This window comes from Accipiter gentilis, chromosome 32, assembly GCF_929443795.1.
Source record: "Accipiter gentilis chromosome 32, bAccGen1.1, whole genome shotgun sequence".
Taxonomy (NCBI): domain Eukaryota; kingdom Metazoa; phylum Chordata; class Aves; order Accipitriformes; family Accipitridae; genus Astur; species Astur gentilis.
In genome coordinates, this window is record NC_064911.1 from 13,150,410 (window position 1) to 13,172,282 (window position 21,873).

Genomic DNA, 21,873 nt, shown 5'->3' on the forward strand with positions numbered 1-21,873 from the left:
CTGATTTCATTCAAAGTGAATCCACGCCTTCATCTGTTCCAGAGACATCTCCTGCTGTAGCAAAGCTACCCCGGTGCTTGAACTGGTTGATGCATGGAACCTATGCAGAGGCATAAGAAGTACTAGCCATTCTTCCAGCTCCAGAGCAGCAGGACACTCATGAAACAGCCTTTGCAAAAGATAAAAACTTTGTAACATGGATGAGAGAGCCTCCCCAAACATTGCAGTAACCATGGCACTGCCTTTAGTCTGAACTCAAAAATGATGCAAGTCCAGTTTAGTTGGGCACCACCATTTGCTACCAGGAACTTAGGCAGACCGCTCCTTGGAAAAATGAATTTATTAGTGTTTGTACACATCTGCAGGTCAACATGAGACAGGCAGAACTTGATCTTGAGTCAGTCAGTAAAGGCTAATATTCACAGGAAGCTGACCTAAGCTCAGAGTTCTGCAAATGAAAATGGCAACTGTATCTAGAAACCAAAGTTGATAAACCATATTTTAAGATGTCCTGAAGGTCTCCAGAAAGAGCTGGACACTTCCATACCTTCATTCCTTTACTTCATCTGAAAAGGAGAGCACTCAGCATCTGACAGGGCACCGATCCAATAAAATGTAATGTGTTTATTTGTGAGGAGTATAAATGTGCAAAGAGAAATGTTCATGCTAGGCCCTCTTAAGATTATGAATTGTACTGCTGCCAAGTCCATGAAGACATAGTTAATTTTGAATGTGCCACTAAATACAGGAGTGAAATCAGGCCCTGGAAACCACTGTTGCAAGGGGTAAGAGGAAACAAGGACACCTCTGGTTCATCTCCAAAATTTAAGCTCTGAGAAACTTAAGTCTAGTTTTCTACAGGAAACTGATAAAGTTCCTTCAAACTGATGCTTGGTTAGGAAAGATAAAGGGACAAGAGCACTGTGTACCACTTCATATACCCAGCTTAACAAAACCTCACTGCTGTAGTGCTCTCTCCCGGCAAAGGCTACGTGCTTGGTGGCTGGCGAGCTCTTGTCTTCCTCGGCTGGGCTGGGAAGGGCCAGCTGGGTGCTACATTGCAAAAGGTGTCACAAAACAGAGATGGGTTGGCGTAACTGGCCCTGGGAGAGAGGGAAAGGGTGTAAAGAGAGAAGGAGAGAGAGATAAGAGACTGAAAGAGCTCCTGGGCCCCGCAGGCTGTGTTAACTAGCTGTGTCTGAAGAGAACCATCTACATCCAAATTCAGCATGGTACTGGCCTGGAGAAAAGAGTCAGCAGTTTGAATACAGCCCATTTGGATGATTAAATGTTTTTCTACTGCACCCTTTACTGAGGCACCTCTCTGACCAAATTACTGCACAGGACCTGTATGGTCGCACAACCTTTTATCGATTTCCAGCTTATCGTAAGTACCTTTTTCATGCTGCAATTGTATATAACTTTAAAGCTTCACTTGCTTCAACAACAGTAATTATGTTGTTCATGTAAGATCACCAAAAAAGATGAATAAAATGAAAAGATTACACTGAAAGCAACTATATAATACAATAAATAAAAAAGTCTAGGATGGGGACAGAGAAAGATTGATTGCTAGTTCCTTGACAGTATCTCTAAGGATATTCATAGTTCAATTCCTCTTAAGTAATACTGTCATCTTAATCACTCAGAGTGATGGAAAAGAGCCTTTTCAGTCTCATGCAGTATTTAGTTTTTTCAATTTGTCAAAGTCATTTCACCTATTAGATCATTCATATGATCTTTTTAATATCAAAGTCCTCATTGACCTGAATGGGTCTTGACTTTGGGGATGTTACTCCTGGCAAGTACTATATAAGAAATGCTGGAAGTTTTACCAGTCGGCATGATATCTAACAAAGATATAAAAATAAAGTAATTTCATGACCCCCAGGAATGGAGTCCAATAATTCACTTAATACCCAGGTCGATAAACTCGGGTTTCTATGCCACGTAATTATTCTTGTAAATTCTTGTTATTCCATGTCTTGCCAAACACACCATGGGGCTGGCTCATAGTCTGTTGAGACCACTAGTAATTTTTGTCTGTGGTAGCCTTTAAAGCCACAGAAATATGGCTTACTTGACAGAGTAAAATGCTGACCTTGCTTGTGGAAGCTGCGCAGAGAAACCTAACAGATACAGCTGAGCAAACATCTAACTCTTCCAGGATTGATCCTACTCTCATTTTAGTCAGTTTGGAGGGAAGTGACTAGCAGATGCATTCTCACTCATTGCTCTACACCAATGTGGAGTGCGTGACTTATATAAAATAAAAATGTTTGTGTTTTTTCATCACTTTTTCTTCAATTCAAGGCTGTGTACACTCTATGTCTCTATTGAATAAAGCTGCATTTATAAGCAGTAGCTCTCCCTGGAACTCCTGTAAGAATTTTGCTTCATGTCAACAAATATTCTTAAGGAGATTGTTTCCTGTGACGAGCTGGGCAGTATATCATCTTCCTTATCTAAATCAAAGAGGATTAAAAATTTCAGTTGAGGTATGAGTCACCACTCCCCTGCAGCTAGAATTCCAAATAATGGTTTATATTTTGTGTTGAGGCAGAGCTTTACACTCTTGCTGTAAAGCTTCTTTGCTACTGCAAACACCTTGTTTCAGGAACTAAAGACCTAGCAATAAAATGAAGGATTGCAGTTTATACACCCACCATCAAATTGTACTGGACAGAACAACCTGATCTCGCTTGATATTCAGTTTAGCAGGAATTCATTTGCCTTTCAAGCTGTTATGCTAGGTCATGGTTCACAGGTGCAGCTGTGATTATAGGGGACAGGTCAAATTTCCACTGTTTTCCAGGGGAAAATTTTTTCTGTCAGGACTACAGGTTTGGGCCTGGAGTACACCTGTCAAAAATATTTCACCACTTTTCAACAAATCAAATATTACAATGTAAGCAATTGCACATCCATTTACTTATGCATATGAAGTGGGTTGCTAGGTATCAGAACTTATTTGTTCCTCCTTTTTTTGGCTCCCTCAGTGTTTTGTTTAGCATTGTTCACAAGGCTGCAACTCACAAAATATGCCGGGTACATTTGAAACACAGGAAGAGAGAGACTTCCTTCTATACGTTATTAGCAGCCTTATGGTTTTTTCCTCTTTATGTTAAAGATATTGAATTCCTCATCTTTCATCATCATCCAGTCCTCTTATCTTCCCCATGCAACAATTCCCAGTCTACCTTCAAATGCCTTTAGGCTTGTTTTCTGAGTGTTCAGACCTCCTCCCTGTCTACAAGTGAACATACGTCATTCACAGGCTTAATGAACTAAATAAGAAAATAGAAATGCCTCCTCAAAACCTCACGGCGGAAGTGTCAGAACCAAAAAAAAAAAAAAAGGGGAGGAGAGTGGCTGAGAAGAGAGGTTGACGCAAAGCATCCATTTCGCACTCTTCTACGCAACCCCCAAATATTTTGCTCCCAGTTCAGAATCAGTAGTACCAAATGCTAATGAATTCTGCTACAGAAAGTAGCATTTGGAAAACTATCCATAAGAGACTTTACAGCTTGTTACTGTGCTAAACTTGCAGAGGTGAACTACAGAAGCACAGAAAACCAAAATACTATTCTTTTCTTCATCTGTTTCAAATTAAGGTTCAAGAAAGAGAACATAGTTGCCGGCAGTGTTAGAGGCTCCCAACCACAATGCTTTCAATATTGTGTGGTTTTCCCCCATTTAAAACCAATAAAAGTTTGGTTTTACAACTTAAGATGCTACATAGGAATGTATGGAATGCCCTGATGGTGGCTGTATAACACATGCACAGCTGTAACAGTTCAGTACCTTAAAGGAGTTCTTGACCTTCTCAAAATCTTACACTTACGGAAGAACCTAAACTATATGTGAAAATCTGCATAGTGCTGTGAACAGCTCAGTGAAAATCTCTGCTTAGTATATTACAGCACTGTGGAAAGCAAACAAAAAGTGTTAGGATGCATGAGAGTAGTACTGAAATGGTTATTAAAAAGCTACTTTAGCAGTCATTGCTTTGTTCTTTCTTCCGATAATTCTCCAGGTCTGTTCTCCCGTATCAAAATAAAATAAAATAAATTAAAAAAAATCAAGCAGAAACAGATATTTTAGAGACAAGTAAGATATTCTCCTAAGAAGTGAAGCTAAAAAGACCGCAACATTTCTTTCCTGGATAGGAGGTAATTAATGTGATAAAGAACACAAAAAGTTATTCGATCTTGTAATGTAAGAACAAAATGCTAGCTTATGAAAAGCAGCAAGTTTAAAGACAAAATATCTCTCTGCTCACCCAAGACTCAAGTAAGCTAGGGAATTTGTTTCTGCAAAATTTAGCCGAGTCCACTCGCACTGTGGAATTTTAACAAACCAACTAAACCTCTCTATAATTAAGGTGAGAATTTTTTAAAAAGATTTTTGGGTTAACTGCCAGAAGTGCCCCACCAATCCAATTGAATTAAATTACAGTTCTTCAGAGCCTGTGTTTTTTAAATAAGTATTTTTTCACCTTTCAACTCATCAAATATTACACTGTAAGAACATTTACTCCTGACAGATGCTGCAAGGCCAAGTCATACAATCAACTCCCAGAACTCAGCCCACCAATTCTGGAAGAAAGGTAAAAACCCTTGTACTTCAGAGCATAAAGCCAGTCCTTAAAAAATGCAGGTTAGGCATGTTACAGACAAGACATTTCAAAATTACCTTCCACAGACATTTGTGCAGCTACTCTGAGTCATATGGTACTGGTACAAGATGTTTAATTAGATGGAGCATTGGAAACAAATCCTAAAGAAGAAAGATTTGTTTGTATACTACTGTGCTCCTCACTGCAAGAGAGTGGAAGCATTCAACACTTTGGACAAGGTCCATGTTGTGCTGTGTGTAACACAGTTCGAAAATCGTTACTCAAAGCTGTTCTGCAGTTAGTGTGCCTCTGCTGTGCAGGAACAGTTTCTTTCCGTGCTTACACTTTGGGTGACAAAGAAACAGAGTGACTTTGGAGCCTGGAGTTTGGGGCACCTCCCTCCAGGCTCCGCTCTGAAGAACATTTGAGTATTTTATATAAGTAATTTCAATCAGAGCTGCAATAAGAGAGACTTGCTCTAGCCATCAGCACACTCAGCTTAGAGGCATCAGCTTAAATTCTTGCACTGTGCCAGAAAAAGAAGGGATGTGAATTTGAATTACCAGGTTAGTGATGAAATCTCAAGGTTACTGCATTATAGAAAGGAAGAGACTATGACCCCCATTTGGACCGTAATTTGCTCAGAGCCCAATTTGGTCTTAAAACCTGTAAGAGCGACAAGAGGTGAACACATTCTGCCCCTGCTAATGGGAAAAGACATGATGCTTAGTTCACTTTTACTCCACAGCAGGCCAGACCCTGCCTGGGGCTCTGCGAGAAAAACACCTCCAGCAATCTGGGAGAGACTGCAACAGGGAGAGAGGAGCTAGGTGGAACATGGTCCCCAGCTGCAGCTTCACAGCCTCTTTTAGAGGAGGTAGAGACAAGGTACGGCAGGTGAGATGGAGTGCAAACTGCTGCTACTGTGGGAAGGCAACTGGAAGGAGTTGCATAAACACCATGGAGAAAAGAGAGAGCTCTAAATCTGTACCAGAGCTCCATGGATGGTGAGTGATGCAGCTGTTGACTTATAAATTTTGGCGTGGCTTATATGTCCCACAACACACCGCTCCCAGGATTTGCATGCCTATCAAAAGATGCCCAGAAGACTTGAAGGGCATAAACTAGGTGCCTTGGACATTTAGGCATATCCAACCTTAGTCACCAGAAGGGGAAAGTTTTGACGACAAAACTTTTGGGTCTTGGCACCCACAGTGGGTTTCAGGCAATGGAAAGGCCTGAAGAATCATAGAGAGTGAACCCATAATACCTCTGTTGGGCAGTACAGCTGCGTAGGAAGCCCAAAATTTCATTGACCTTTTGAATACCATGTTGTGTTAACCTCTGTCAGGACTGGTTATGACTTTTCATTTATATTAGCTGTTCATTCCCATGCAGAATAAATGCAAAGAAACATAACCTTAATTTACATTAAAGTAAGCGTAGAACTCTGATGTGCTATCATGTTATATCCAGATGTACAAGCAGTGATGCAGCACACGTGCAGACAATATGCTGACACTCACAAACTATGTGAAGTGAGTACACAAGTAACTCGGGCCCTGTCATGTTCGTCTTAATTGAATCTCAGTTTCTTCCCAGCATACAGGGTCAGATTTATAGATAATTCTCCCCAGATACATGTGCTCGTACTGCTAAAAATAAACCTTGGTTTAGCTCATTTTTTAATCTCTTGAGCTGTTTTCATACTTTTCCTCTGCCTCTGTATGGTATCTGGCACTTGTCTCAGTTTAAAAGCCAAAGCAAGTCTTATCCAGTGAGCTGCTTCTTCTGGATCATTAATGAGGATAATAAATATGGCTGGTTCCTACATCAGTCCTTTATTAGTAGTTACGATTAGCCTGCTTGTGGTCTTTCAGCCAATTCCAAATTTACAATGTCCCCATCCAAGCCAGCATGAATTAAGTTTTCAAGGAAGATTATCTTTGACACTGCATCAAAAGCCCTATTCAAATGTAAACAGGGTATTGGCTACTGCTCTTTCATCAGCCACTAATTTTATAATTCTGTTATTTACAACAAGTGATCTTGTTTGTCTCGCAAGACTTCTTTATTCTTCTAAGTCATGCTGCTTTATATGCATAGTTCTGTTATGCAGATATTTATGAGGCATGTGACATCTAGAAGTATGTCTAAATATTTGCTGCTGAGGAACAATGTGGCTACCTACGAAATTAGTTAAATGAGGTAAATGACACAACAGCAGCATTCACAGGCTAAGAGAAGCATAAATTAGTCACTTTAAAGTAGCACCAGCATTGCTTTCAAGCAAAGGTAATTCTGGAGAACTCCACGCTGGCATCATGCCACTTTTACTTTGAGTGATGATCTGCAATTTGTGCCATGCCGATAAGCCACTGAATAGAAATATCAACTTCAGCTACGAGAAGAATGCTGACAACGTAATGTAGGAAAACCAGATGAAGGTGATCGAGTCCTCTGAGTCATCTGAATTTTCCCCTACTCTTACACTGTGGTAGCAGTCTGATGTAGTAAAAATCCTGATGATCTGTACGTGGCTCCCAGATCCTCCCAGGCACATCGACAAAGACAGTTCTGAAGCAAAAGACAGTAACAAAAGAGTTTCCAGTGGCACACAGTGCCGTTAGCATTGCCTGGAAATACGCCCACAATTCCAAATACAATTCAAGTCATACTTCAGTTACAGACAGTCACTTATAATTCAATACTGCCACATTTCCAGGGCAGAGCAAGAGTCATGGGATTAATTTGAGGAAGTGTGGCATACTGCGCTCTTTAAAATGTAGCTTACTTGGTAAATAATGGGATCACCATCTGTGCTTTTCTCCTGGTGAAAAGATTGCCATTTGGTACTATAATAAAATTAGGAAAGTGTTATCAATCTTCCCTTTGCACTACTTATTCTCAGTTGTGACTGTATAAACCAAGCATGCTTTGGGAAAAAGAGACTGCTATGCCCAAAGGCGCAGTTCAGATTACTCTTAAGAGTTCAAAACTCACACAGAAAGGAGGAAGAGGAGCAAGAACCATGAGACAAATCATACCACCACCACCACCAGTAAATAAACATCCACTACACTCAGCCATTACCTTGCATTTGAAGATCTCAAAGTGCTATATAATTAACTAACAGGGATTACTATTACCTCACACTATAGATTACACTGTGTTGTCGCTGCCCTGGGAGCACTCAATGCCATGCTTCTCTTTTGCTGGATTTGTCATTTTACACAACTCTTCTCTGCAGCCCTACAAGAGTGGCCTGGTTTTGGGGAAAGAGGCAAACAGAGCAGGAACGACTGCAATTTATAGGAGTCACATTTGATTTTTCTGGCCCTCCATGGGTGCTTTTCATGTATTAACTCAGGGATTGTTCAGTCTGGAGAAGAGAAAGCTCAGGGGAGATTTTATCACCTGATGGGAGACAGCAGAGAAGAGGGAGCCAGGCTCTTCTCAGCAATGCCCAGTGATGGAAAATTCTACTTAAAGAGAAAGCTTTTTTACTGTGAGGGTGGCCCAACAGGAACAGGATGCCCAGGGAGGTCATAGAGTAGAGATATTCAAAACCAAGTGGACACAGCCCTGAGCAATCTGCTTTGGTGGACGCCGCTCTGAGCAGGGGGCTGGACCAGAAGTTCTCCAGAGGTGACCTCCAGCCTTGGCCATGCTTTGACTGTACGACTGAACCAAATCCAAATGTAAGTGTGTATGTTGATACACTGTTCAGACAGATGGTGTGGATTTTACTCCTCTAGAGGTCTTTAGGTTCAACTCTTGATTTTGACTCAGCTTACCTGTGTGGTTTTTTAAAAATTTACCTCACAATATTTGTTTTACCAAAATAAGCTAGCAGTCCCATACTGCTTAGAGAACAAAATCAAAATAGGACTGTCCTAGTTTTGTCTGGGATAGAGTTAATTTTCTTTCTAGTAGCTGGTATAGTGTTATGTCCTGGATTCAGTATGAGAAGAATGTTGATAACACACACATGTTTTCAGTTATTGCCAAGTAATGTTTAGTGTAAAGTCAAGGATTTTTCAGCTTCTGATGCCCAGCCAGCGAGAAAGCTGGGGGGGTACAAGAAGTTGGGAGGGGACACAGCCAGGGCAGCTGACCCAAAGTGGCCAAAAGGGTATTCCATACCATGGGACGTCATGCCCAGTATATAAACCGGGGGTGTGGGGGCGGGGGGATTGCTGCCTGGGGACTAACTGGGCACCAGCAGCAAGTGGTGAGCAACTGCATTGTGCATCACTTGTTTTGTATATTCCAATCCTTTTATTATTATTGTCATTTTATTATTGTTATTATTATCATTATTAGTTTCTTCCTTTCTGTTCTATTAAACTGTTCTTATCTCAACCCTTAAGTTTTACCTTTTTCCTTTTGATTCTCTCCCCCATCCCACTGCGGGGGGGGGGAGTGAGTGAGCAGCTGCGTGGTGCTTAGTTGCTGGCTGGGGTTAAACGACGACAAGGACAAATGCATTCATACTATCACTCTGTCTACATTTTGTCTTCTGGATGTGCAGCAGTTATATAAGCATTATTCCCAGGTATTTTTGCTGGCATAATAAAAAATGTGTATGTATGAAAACGGCAGCCTGGCATAAGAAAGCTCATGATTGATTCAGCTCTGCAAGACCAAGAACAAACAAATCAATATTTATTTAAAGAAGCTGAAGAAGTTTGTTTTGCTGTTCTAGTATTAAGAGTTTTCCCTAAGTTCATATTTGTCCAACTTACATCTGATCAAATTTAAACAGCTACATGTGGAATGTGTATCTTGGGGTCCATTGCTATTATAGCTGTAATTCTGACTAATTAATCACTGGCTTAGCCTTAGAAAACTGAAACAATTAAGTATAACATTAGCCATTTCACAGATGGCAAGTAGAAATATCTAGAGATCAGGAGTTAGCTTTACAAAGGGATGAAAAGCCTTAGTGAAAATGGCACGCTCAAAGTCCTATGAACATCTATGGCAAGGCTGATGTTTCCAGCCCCTGCCTGTAGTATTAATTTACTGCAAGACAATCCTTGCTTTTGTTAGGACAGTTCTTGTAGGCCAAAAACCCCACATTTGGTGACGGTGGATGAAGCTATAAGAAACTTCTACAAAAATAAAAGTATAGATTTCCATTGACTCATGCTGCTGGTGAATGCAAGAATACATAAAATGGCCCTCACTGAAGGTGTCAGAACTAGGAAGAGAGACAACGCCGAGCTTTATCTTTACATTAGCAACAAAAGTAAATCACAAGAACAGACCAAGTTTAACCTCCAGACACTTCTTCAGATTTCACTTATTCCTTGATTTCTAATGTGGACAAAATAATTGACTTAATATGGTCCTCTCAAATCTATTGTTCCAACTGTACTTCCAAAAAGGAAACTTATCACTTCACAGATGTCCCCTGAATATACAATGGCACATCTGGTGTTACAACATAGAATAACATATTCCCAGTTTTATTCAGGGAACAAAGGAAAGGGATTCTCTAGTTGGCATTAATGAAACAAAGCTCCTTCAGTTGAAGAAGCTTCTCATTTTGCGTACCACAGCACAGCTTCTGCAATTCAATGATTGTCTTTGTATGACCCCTACCTACTTCACTTGTTCAGAGGCTTTTCCTAATGAATACCTGTCCATGTAGGAGCGGCCCATTAAAAGACTGCTGGATAATAGCAGGTCATGAGCTGATGTGAGTCAGTGTCACACGGGTGTGAGATGCAAACACCTTACTGAGCTGTATAAATAGAAACAAGACCTGGAAGAAACAGAAAGATATCTCTCTGCTCAATTAGAAAAGCCTGTGCTAGATTCGTGTGTCCAACTTATGGCACTCTACAGGAAAGGCTGGAGAGAGTCTGGCGGAGTGCAATGGGAACAACTAGAGATGTAGAAAACATGACACACATGGGAAGATTGGAAGGATTAGGATTGTTTGTTTACAACAAGAAAAGATTAAGGGTAGAAACTATAACAGTCTTGAAATGTATGAAGAGCTTCTGTAAAGAGGAACAGAATTTCTCACTATTTCTCAATGGACAGGACAAGGAGTATCAGGCTTAAATTACAGCAAGATTCAGATCAGTCATTAGGCTAGACTTTCTAATAGGGAAGTGTCTCAGACAGCCAAGGCAGACTACAGATCTTCCATCAGTGGGTGGTAGGAATTGCAGGTTAGAGAGAGGCTGCCAGGGATGACACAGGCACAGGTACACCTGCCTGGGGGCTAGACTGTAGCCTGAATTAACTCTAAAGGTCCCTACCAGTTCTTTGATTCTGGTAGGGATATCACCTGGTTGTCAGGACCGAGTGGACAAACTGCAGAACACTGTCAGTATGGAACATACAATACCCACCATTTTCCAGTTCTGCACTGACCCACCAGTGGAGAGTTGCTTTGTCCTGTGCAGCTTCTAGCCCCAGGCCCACACTTAAGAGCAGCTTCCATTTCCTTGACAATGAAATCTACATTTCACCAGTACATCCCCAGCTTACAATGGTCAATTACATTAACATTGTACCAATGAGGGAATAGAAGTATTCTGTGAAGAAAAAGATTAGCCACACAAAATAACTGAATGCCTTGGACAGCTAGAAGGTGTATTTATCTGCCGCATTTTCCCCTCCTCCGGTTATTCAGTGATATCTGACATCCATTCCATCTCACTCATGATCCACTGCTCTTCAACAAGAGATATTAAGCCATTAAAATGAGGAATTCATTTGATTTGCTGCAAAAACAGATTTACGGCTCTGCTCTCAGACATCAAAATATACCAAGCTGAGAAACACCAAATGACTCAGCAACAGCTTGGACTGCTATTAAGATATTTCTTGATCATGTTTGCCTAAAATGAAATAACTATTTCAATTATTTTGCCTTGCTACTCCTAGAAATATTAATTAGCTCACTAACTATCACTTGAAAATAATCCTACAACATAGATAAGAAATAATTGTTTTTGACTGGGTATTTTCATTGAGCCCTATTGTAATGGAGTGGACAGAAGGTTACGCAACATCACTCGGTGCTTAATCTCATGCTTGTCAGTGGTCAAAGAACTGCATGACAGACACAGATAAAGAGGCATTTTGATACACTGTCTTATTAAAAATGGTGACCTGATCGCATATATTGAATTCTGATTTTTTAAAAAGGGGGTGAAATAGAGAAGTTGGCTGACAAACAAAACTCCCATTTATAGCAAATGCCTTCCACCATGCTATGATGGGATGCTCCTGCAGCAGCAGAGCAGGACCATGGGACTTTTACCCATTTTAATTGCCTCCCTGATCCTCTCTACAGAGCCACCTCTACTGCTTGAAGGCGAGGCTCAAGACAGCAGTTTACTGTCTGAGTAAACTGCTCTGCAGTCTTTATACAGCCTGTCAATAGGGTGGTAGGTTGATTTTAAGACTGTTCAGCTGAATTAAGAGAGAGAAGTAGGGTCTATTGATTTAATGGAGCAGAGAGGAAAGAAGAGGATGATTTCTATATTTGGTCCCTGCTAGTTGTGGTGCATAGCTGTGCTATGATTTACGTACCAAGTCTAATGTTCTAACGATGTGTATTAAATGACTATGGAGAAACTTAAGGCTTAATTTTATCCCTCCATTTCAGTGCTGTAAAGTGCTGAGGGTGTTATACTTTCATTGGTAATTGTTGTTAGCCTCGTGCTCTTTTCTTCCTGTCAGGAGCAGCTCAGCCTTTCACATTTCTGCTTCTTTAGCCTGTTCCAAAATAAGGTTTACTAACAGCATTACCATTTAGGTTACATACTAATTTATAGTATTATATGCATGTAATAGGAAAATGTCAGTGTCAAAAGAAGTACGGCAATGTTCATGAAAATGCCCATATTTGCTTCTAGACATCAAGTAGTTACCTCAGTTATTCCTTAGAGAAAGAAAATATGGAATATAAGACATAATGTTGTGCTCTGAATTTGCAAGCACTGAACGTGATGACAGCTATTTTTGTAAGTGTATGAGCCCATGCAAAGAGAATACAGTGACAGAAGAGTGACAAACAAAAAAACAAGCAGACAAAAATAGTAATTTTCCTCAACGAAAGGTAGTTTACTCCTCTGCCCGCTCCCTCACCCATCTTCTCCCTGTCATTACTCTTCTGTTGAACTTTTATCTTCTTCTAAATTGAATACATTAGCCATCAGATCCACACTAGTTTGCCAGAAAACCTGATTTTCATTTTAAATCTCCCCTGCTCCAGGGTCTAAGTTATTTCTTCCCTTTTCCCCTTCATCTTTGAATTCTGCTACCCCTCTGCAGCGTTCCATTTTTATATTTTTGCTGGTAACTTATTCTTTTGCTTTTTTATTGGTTCTTTCTTCCTCCTCTCTGTTCAGCCTCCGCCAAATGCCTTTCTTCTCTATGCCTGCCTGTTTCTCTGCCTCCACACACTCCACCATATATGCACGTTCTACACATGCACTCTTTCATTCCGCTATGTCACCCAGTGTTAACTGTGAGTTAACACAATTGACTGTGGCTTTTGGTCCTTTGTGAGAACTGTGCCAAAAAATCACTATTTGCCTTTGTCATGGAGGAAAACATAAATGTCAAATATAGCTACCTGTAGAAACACAGTACTGTAATAAAGTTCTTTGATGCATGTATAAAATATAACACACAAAAATCTGAAAACCTAAGGCAATAGATTTAAGAAACTCCTTGCACTGTGCCACCAAACTGACCACAAGTAACTGATGCTGTGAAGAACAGTAGCTTCCACCCAAGCCCTGCGCCTCTCTGCTGGAGAAATTCCCTGCTTCTCTGCTTCAAATGCTCTGACGGCTCTGGATGCTTCCAGAGATTCAGTCACCAGATACGCTCCACAAGTCCAAAGAACTGCTCAGCACCTTTTCCACAAAAAGCCCTCCTTCTGATTCCCACATTTTGTTCCGCAGCTCTCATCTTCAAGCCTGGGGCAGCACACTCTGCTCTGCAGAGTACAAAGACCTCTGCTTCTAGCTAGGCTCCGTGGTGATGATGAGGAAGATGACTGAACTGACAAGGTTTAAGAGTTAACTTCCAGTATGTGAAATGTAAAGGAGTTAGAAGAAGGACGGGAAAGTAGAGGTCTATTTTGGATACAAGAGACGCCTCTGGATAAACACTTTTCTTTTTTTTTTTTTTGTTAAAAACTGGTATTATAGCATCAGTATTACTGCTTCGGCTGCTTTTTCAGCAAAAAGATGCTTCTGCATAGGCAAACATTCTTCTAACAGCACAAAGCGGTACAGAGATACGACACTGCTTTTGTACAAAACTGTCTTTTTAGAAGATGATGGCAGATTAATACCACTCTTCAGCTATAAGCAGTTGAAATCTGTATTTCTGCAACAGAATATATAATGCATGTAGCTAAACTTGTGTCAATCAAACCTCCAGTCCTGGCAGGATTCACACCAAACCCTCTGTACCACAGTGCTTTTTTACTGGCTGTTAAATAGTACACTTGAAATTCAACACTTTCAACCCTGAATTTTCTATTTTAATTCTACAACTGGATATTCAGTGTCCACTATGTTGAACTGAATCCAGGTGGCCATTTTCAAGATGTCACCATCTCAGAATTTGAAGGCTGTTTAAACTAAAAAAAGATTCGTGCTGCCCTGCTGAAGGGAAACAGAGAAGTTCTGAAATGTAGACCCAAACTATTTCAGAATGCTTTCTAAAAAAATCTGGATGCAAATAATTCCCGTTGTTTCACTGTTCACTTTAGAAAACTCCTATTTTCAACTCCTGGTTTAAATTCATCAATTTAAGCAAATTAATGCAAAATCTAGCCCCTGTGTGTGGTTTGAGAAATCATGGCCAGAGGAATGTACATTTAAAAGAGGCAGGCTAGGATCAAAAGCTTTTTATCTTTACTGTTATCTCTTTTTAATCCTCTGTGGCAAAAAACGACATCCTGGCTGTGTAGTGGCCTGTGTAAAATGAAATAATGAAATCAGTACAGCTCCAGCTAGCACCACGCTATTTGACATTTCAACCACCATAATGTTTCAGATAAGCTGGCAAATTCTTCCACAGAGAGGAAGGACTTCAATGGGCACAGAGAAGGAATGAAATACCTCAAAGGACAACGCTTCCCTTTCAGGCGCAGGTGAGATTAAAAGTCTTAACGTGGGGACTCTGCGCTACAGCACTTGGAGGTACATCTCTTCTGCAGGTATTTTGCAGAGCTCCCTTTCTAAGATCAGTCCATTGAGTGTCTTTCATAAACACTAGGTTCGGCATTGATACATTTCCACTCCACTTTAAAGAGCTGCAGATTAACATGTTCTAGGCAGCATTCAGGAAGCTCCTTCCTCTCACACTTTCTGAATTTTTTTCTAAGAGATTGAAAGAAAACACCAAAAAATGTGGAGCAAAGTAACTTACAATAGTCTTTAAACACTAGCTGGAGGGAAGACTCTAAGGAACAAGTAATAGCATCTAGAGTTGTCTGAGGAGTTGAAACAATGTTAAATTTTCATTCATTTGTATCTTCTCTCCCAAAATATTATGAAATACACTGGCTGGACCTATCCGGTCCCATGCACTGCACATCAGTCTGTTCCACTGTCTTTTAAAGCCAGTCCTGCCTCACACTTCCCTTGCTGTGGCACCCAGGTGCCCGACTCCGCACAGTAGCGCTATTTTTGTTTTCCACGCAGGAAGTGAAGTTGGTCAGCTTGATTTGCAGTCTTGGGAGGTCCAAGAGAAAAGAGACTCTGGTGACAGAGAGCAGCCAGGGTAAGTACAGTTTTTAGCAGGGCCCTACACTTAACGGAGTCCTGCTAGAAAGGCCATTGCCCTTTCTGGGCATCCCATAACAGAATAACATCAGAATTGTGCCCTCCCTGTGACAGGACAACAACCTCATAAACACACCAAATCATGACATCGCATTTGTTGGAAAGGGAAATGGAGATGCCCCTCTGCCACAGAGACAGAAAGCTTAACCGTACAGTGGCATGAAAGAGCTTAAGGTCTCTGCAGGCTCTCAAGACTCACCCCAGTGCCTCAGCCCACAAGGGAACTGGTTTGGCCGTGTTGCTGGCATAGTGTGCTGGTTCAGCTTCTCACCACTGCAACAGCAGGCAAGGGTCTCTGACGGTGTCCCCAGTGTCTTTCAAAGATACAGTCTCTAATGAAACCACAGCATCAGGCAGTCATGCAAAATGCTGCCCTGCCTTCTACGTGGTACACTGCTACCTGTCGCTGTCTTTTCTGCTGCAACCCAGAGCTAGTGGAAGTCAGTCAAGCCCATCAGCTCAGTCAGTTATTAAAAGCAAACCTGAGCTGTGCTAAAAGGCGGTAACAACTTAGCAGATGGTGATGCAAGAAGCCACTTGAACTTCTGTACCTTTTCCTCTGTCATCTGACGGTTACACTGCCAGAAGGAAGTGCAACTACCGAGACACACCATGCTCCATCAACCACGAAATGAGACAGAAACATCACTGAGAAAAAATGAGGAGAGGATAAAATGCCATCTGAACAGGGGGATGGGACCACCATTTTAATGGTGTCTTAATACTACTGTTTGCACAAGCAAATAGAGACTGAGTGAAGAGAATTAAAAGCAGGACTGACAGATTTCTCCAAGAACACATAATGAACCAACACTACAAGCATCAGGAAAAGAGGTGGCCAAAGAAGACAGAACAGAAACAAAATTCCCCCCGAAACAGTGAAAACACAGCAGTTAAGGACAGCTAAAGCACATACACCTTATTTATATGTACCTTATACAAATGACACATCGTTTCTGCCAAAACAGTATTTTACCCATCTCTGCCTAGGAAGCAGCAACTACAATGTAATGGAAATTAAAGAAAGGATGAAAACAAACATCTTTTCTAATGCACAGTGCATCATGAAAGTCAGACCCTGTTAAGCGTTGACTGTTGAAGTAATCCTTACTCATGCAAAAACTCTCAATTAATTCATCAGGGAAAAATGCTGCAATAGCCTAAAACTCTGAAAACCAGCTGAATGCAAATGACTTCTTCACATGAGGTCAATGTTGTTCAACCGACTGGATCCTTCAGGACTGTCCGCTAACTTTCTGAAGAATATGCGAAGCTTTAAAACACCGAGACTCTTCAGCAAGAAACTGAAGCATCAGGGCACAGCAGCTGAGCTAAACTGGTGTTTACTGAAATAAAGCAGTCTCCTTCCTTCCCTGCTCGGAAAAGACAAAAACCAAACCCAAAACATAAATTGTAAAATTTGCTCGAAATGCCTTTCTTCAAAGGCTTCTTGTATATAGGTCACTATTTGACTTCTTCAGAGGAAAAAACAACCACACGGACAGCAGCGGCTCTATTTCAATGCAAGGAATGGATTTCACTTTGTGCTGGAAATGTTTGTACAGCGTCCTCAAAAAAAGAACGTGGGAAACAAGAAAATACGCTGCAATGAGCCATGTAAGGCTGTGCACAATCAAATTACAGGAGGTAGCATTTTCCAGTGGTTCGAATCACAAGACGTTGCTTCTATTCTGGGATGTACCTGGCTTCCCGTTTGTTTGACCTTGGGTAATAGATGACATACACTCTCTCTGGGCATCCCTTTCTACACTTGTAAAAAGATGCAGGGTCTAGTCTGGCAATGTACGAATTACAGTAATTCTGTATTAGGATGGGAACACTTGTCAAAAGACCCAAATTTTGCTCAAGCATGAGTACACATAGACTAGAAATCATTATCATTTTCCTCATCAAGGAGCAAAATATTTTAATTAAAAGTTCTAGGTTTTGTTCAAATTTAAAATTAATGTTGGTTTTATTAATACTTAACAGTTGAGATTATTTTGATTTATTTCTTGCACTATAGATTTAAAATTACAATGTGGTGACAGAATAAATAATACTATGGAAGGATGTTAGCCTACCGATTAAAACATTAGCAAGGGGACACAGAATATCTTTTGTTGGCAAAATAAATCCCTCTATGATTGTATTTAACCCACCTGCTAAATGGATTCCACAATAACTGCATACCTGTGCTCATCTGTGGGGATGTTTAACTCTTTACACCGACATAAGGTATAATTTTTCAGCAAGCAAGCAAGCAGAGAGGAGAGCTTTCCCCTTCCTCACGCTGCCCGTCAGAGGTGATTGCACCTAGTCTCCAAACCGTTCAGCGATTGCTCTCAAGGACGTCAGACAAATGGATGAAGGAATTAAATGAAGCAGGAGAGTCCAGGGTGCCGCCTCATTCAGCTGGTATGTCACAACACCATCACAGGCACTGACATGGGTACTAGACACACTCTCCCAGTGCAAACTGAATTAATAGGCATGGTTATTCCTTTGTGAGGAACCATCCCCTCAGCCTGACACTGCTGCACAGGACTGTGATGTGTCTACAAAACTTTCCTCTCATAGAAAATGCTGTCAGAATGAAAAATTTGGTTATGTTATGGTTACAAATAACATAACCATTACTATGGGTAAGATTGTCGGACAATCCTACGCGAAGAAACAGCACGTATGGTACGCTACTTTAAATGCTTAGTGCTGTAAGAATTTTCGTTCAAGGCGATCAAAACATTCAACTGACTTAACATTCTTGTTGCCTTCTCTGGATACCCTGGAGCCTCCCGAGTCCTCCATTAAATGAACTTCCTTGGACTCTGATTGCAGTGACTGGTATTGGATGGGGCAGAGCCACTTGGTTTTACATCATTTATTTACTTGTAATAGTTGCTTCCTCTCGCAGGAGGAAAGAAAGCCAGAAGCATATGAACTTGCAAATCAGTGATTAACAGAGGAAACACAGATTGGACCTGACAAGAGGACAGGAACAAAAATCTAACAAATGCCTGCTCAGACACTGCACTGACCACTTAGTAACAAACACCACAGCAAACAGAATCAGTTGCATTAATTCTTACGCTGCAGTCAGTGGGAGCTCTGAATTGTCAAGGCTGACAATGGCAATATCCTGGGGTAATGTCCCGACTACCGAAACCAACAGCACACTGAACCATCATCACATCTCAAGCTTCCAGAAAAAAAACAGCTCCCGTTCACCAGAAGCACCAAAATTCGTGGCCAGATTTCCAAAAGACCACCAGCTTTTCTGTATGCTGGGGTTGGCAAGACCAAGCGCCGCTGCAAATCTTGCTTGCAAATTCTAGCACAGCTCCACTTATCGTTATAAGGTTCCTTGCTCTGTTTTGCCCAACACTATTCCTTTTTCCCACCCGCTTCATTTTGCTGAAATATTCTTGAAAAGCCCGGGGTGTCTCCTGCCAAATAATTCACCACCTGGCAACCAACAGCGGATGCTCTCGGCGTGCCCGGGGAGCGACCCGCAGCGGGATGCAGGGCCCTGCTCCCGGCGGCGGGACCGCATCCCGCACGCCCTGTGCCCCCGCACTCCCTCTTCCAAAAGACGCGTCTTTTGAGTTCGGGGGAGGAGCGCTGCGGAGAAACAGCTACGAGAGAAACAAACACCGGGCGGGGGTGTGTGTGTGGGTGTGTGTGTGTGGTGTGTGTGTGTGCTCTTCCCGAAGCGTGCCCCCAAAGCGCAAGCTGGAAAAGGCGCTTTTGGGGGGTTTGTTTTTGGTGGGAGCCCCGGCGCATCCCCCTACCAGCCAGGCACTGCCCCGCCTCGGCCCCAGCCCCGGGGACCGCCGCCAGCCCCGACGGCGGGGCAGTCTCCCTCCCCTCCCCGGGGGTGGCCCGCCGCCTGCCGGCCCTTACCTCCATGCCCAGCCGCTGCTTCAGCACCAGGGCGGCGCACAGGTAGCCGGCGCGTCCGACGAAGAGCTCGTCGGAGCCGCACTCGAGGAAGGAGAGCGGGGCGCAGACCTCGCTCAGCTCCCGGAACTTGCCCAGCGGGCGGGCGAATTCGGGCAGCCCCAGGGCTCGGTAGACCAGGGCCGCCACCGCGTAGACCCCGGCGCCGCCCAGCAGGAAGGCGGCGCGGGTGTCGGCGTCGGCCTCGCCGCCGCCCTCCTGGTAGCGCAGGCAGGCGTCCACGACGCGGCGGGCCGCCCGCAGGTAGGCCTCCCGCGACGGCGCGAAGAGCGGGCACTGCGCGACGTGGTAGAGCATGTAGGCCACGCCGGCCACGCCGCCGTACAGCCCGCCCTGGCAGCCGCGGGGGCCGCCCAGGGGCGGCAGCTCCCTCAGGATCCGCTCGATGGTGGCCGTCACCAACGGCACCGCCGCCTCCCTGTCCGGCGCCGCCGCCGGGCTGCCCGGGTAGTCATCGAAGCGGTTGGCGAAGCAGCGCTGGTTCTCCATGCCGCCGCCGGCGAGGCGAGGCGCAGCGGGGAGCGGCGGGAGGGAGCGAGCGAGCGAGCGAGCGAGCGGGGAGCTGCCGGGGGAGGAGGCGGGAGGGAGCGGGGAGGAGGGAGCGCGGCGGAGGCGGGAGGGAGCGGGAGAGGCGGGAAGGGGGCGCCCCCACAGACGCCCGGCGGCTCGCGGGGGGGGGGGGGGGGGCGCGGCGCTGACCATGAGGGGCGGCGGGGCGAGGCGGCGAACCGCCGAGTCGGGGGGGGGGTGTGGGAGGGGGGAGACCGGCCGGTGGCCCAGGTCCGTCCCCCCCTCAGCGCCCCTCGGGGGGGGGGGGGGCAGCCGCCCCAGCGAGCGCTTCCTAAGCGGCCGGTGAACCGTGGAAGAGGTGGCCGTGACTGACCCGCGTTGTGTGCGTCTCGTCCAGCCGGGGCGGGCGGGGGGGAGTTCTTCGTTCCCTCATCGAAGGCGCTGCCTGGCTGGGGGGCTGCTGCAGCCAGAGGCGAAGGATGTAGCCGAATCGGAAGGAGGGCAGCCCGAGGACAGTCTTGCAGGGAAAGCTAAGCAGGTCCGTGGCAGACCGGCAAAGGCGCAAGGCCATCTTCGGCCCCTTCGTGCATGAGCCAGGCAGAGCTTGTGAGGAACGGAAAATTTAGGCCACTGAGGAGATCCCTAGTTGAAAGGAAGGGGGGGGAAAACACCCGAAGGAAAATCTTGAAGCAGGTAGTAAGAGCAACTCTTACATGACACAAATGCACAGTTGCCACATCTTCCCCTGACGGTGTGAACTTGTGCAGCGTAAGTGAATTTATCACCAAAGATCCGTGACTTATGGTCACCTGGTGGTCTCTGGTACTTTCTCTGGAGATGCAGCCTCCATAATTGAGGGCCTCCCCCGAGGAAGGTGGAAAGAGCAGCTTGCTGGGGGCTCCAGCCGGTAGCCGGCAGCTGGCACAGCAGCAGCAAGAGCCGAAGGACTGGCCTTTGGACGTTGAAAGACCTTTCTAGAGTTGTGGCTGGCTTCTCTCTGCTTCGTGCTGCCTGCTTGTTTCAGCCCTCTTCCTGCCTCCCCCTCAAAGTACCTTCAACTCTGTGCAGGTCCTTAGTTGCACTTCCACACCCGCTTTTGGTTTGAACTCACCTGTTCTTTCTCTTTCCTTCCTTTTTGGGGGGTTTAGGATCCGCTCAGAGACACTTGTTTCCACCCTCTTTGGTTTCTACACTTCCCTTCAGTGCATTTTTTTGCCATGTTTATGTACATTCCAGATACCACCCGCTAGTCTGTTTGTACAGCGTCCCTTAAAGCCCCATTTTCTGGCTTATTCGCAACTGTACCCTATGTGCTTTCTACCACACAGGTCTTGGCAATCTAGAGCATTGAAGGTGGGAAAATGCCCTGTCAATGGATAGGGCACCTCACTGCTATATTATTTTCTGTCATAAACTGGTTTCTGCTGGCCCGTTGGTAGGTTTCAGGGTGTAGCTAGGGATTTTCTGGCACAATTTCTGTTGGTTGTAGAGAAGTGTATTCCCTAAGTGCTCTTTTAAGTGAAAATTTGGGAATTTGATTTTTCATTCTGACACCATTTATTCCACATTTTGGGGATGCTTGCTTCATCTTTTCAATCTTTTTTTTTTTTTTTCAAATTAAAAGGGCTGGTATTTTCCTGCAGTCTTCTGGGGTGGGAGGTGTCTCGTACATGGTCTTCCCGTTGATGTGAAGGAATCCTCTCACTGGAGGTGCTTGCCTCCTTTCACTGAAAGTAACCGAGTCAGTAACCTTGGCACAGGCACCTCTTTTTGAGAACCTTGTCAAGGGGAAAATGGATCTCAGCCAGTTTCAGCAGCAAAGGATTTAAGAAAAATACAGACTTTATAAGAAAATCACTTGGGTTAGCAACACTTTTCTAGATGAGGGTCAAATAAGACTGCTACAATATTTTTCAAAAAGGAGTCAGTAATGACATGCTGAAAAGG

The 21,873-nt window shown here is 43.7% G+C and overlaps 1 protein-coding gene across 1 annotated transcript in view; it reads right to left on the reverse strand.

Moving 5' to 3' along the window:
• The window catches only part of LANCL3 (LanC like family member 3), a 38,656-nt gene extending 18,690 nt beyond the window's left edge, over positions 1-19,966 (reverse strand). Inside the window, exon 1 of the mRNA XM_049835192.1 lies at positions 19,360-19,966. Coding sequence (XP_049691149.1) covers positions 19,360-19,905 — 546 coding nt within the window. The 5' untranslated portion in view covers positions 19,906-19,966. The remainder of the gene's footprint in view (positions 1-19,359) is intronic.
• Between the last annotated feature and the right edge of the window lie 1,907 nt (positions 19,967-21,873).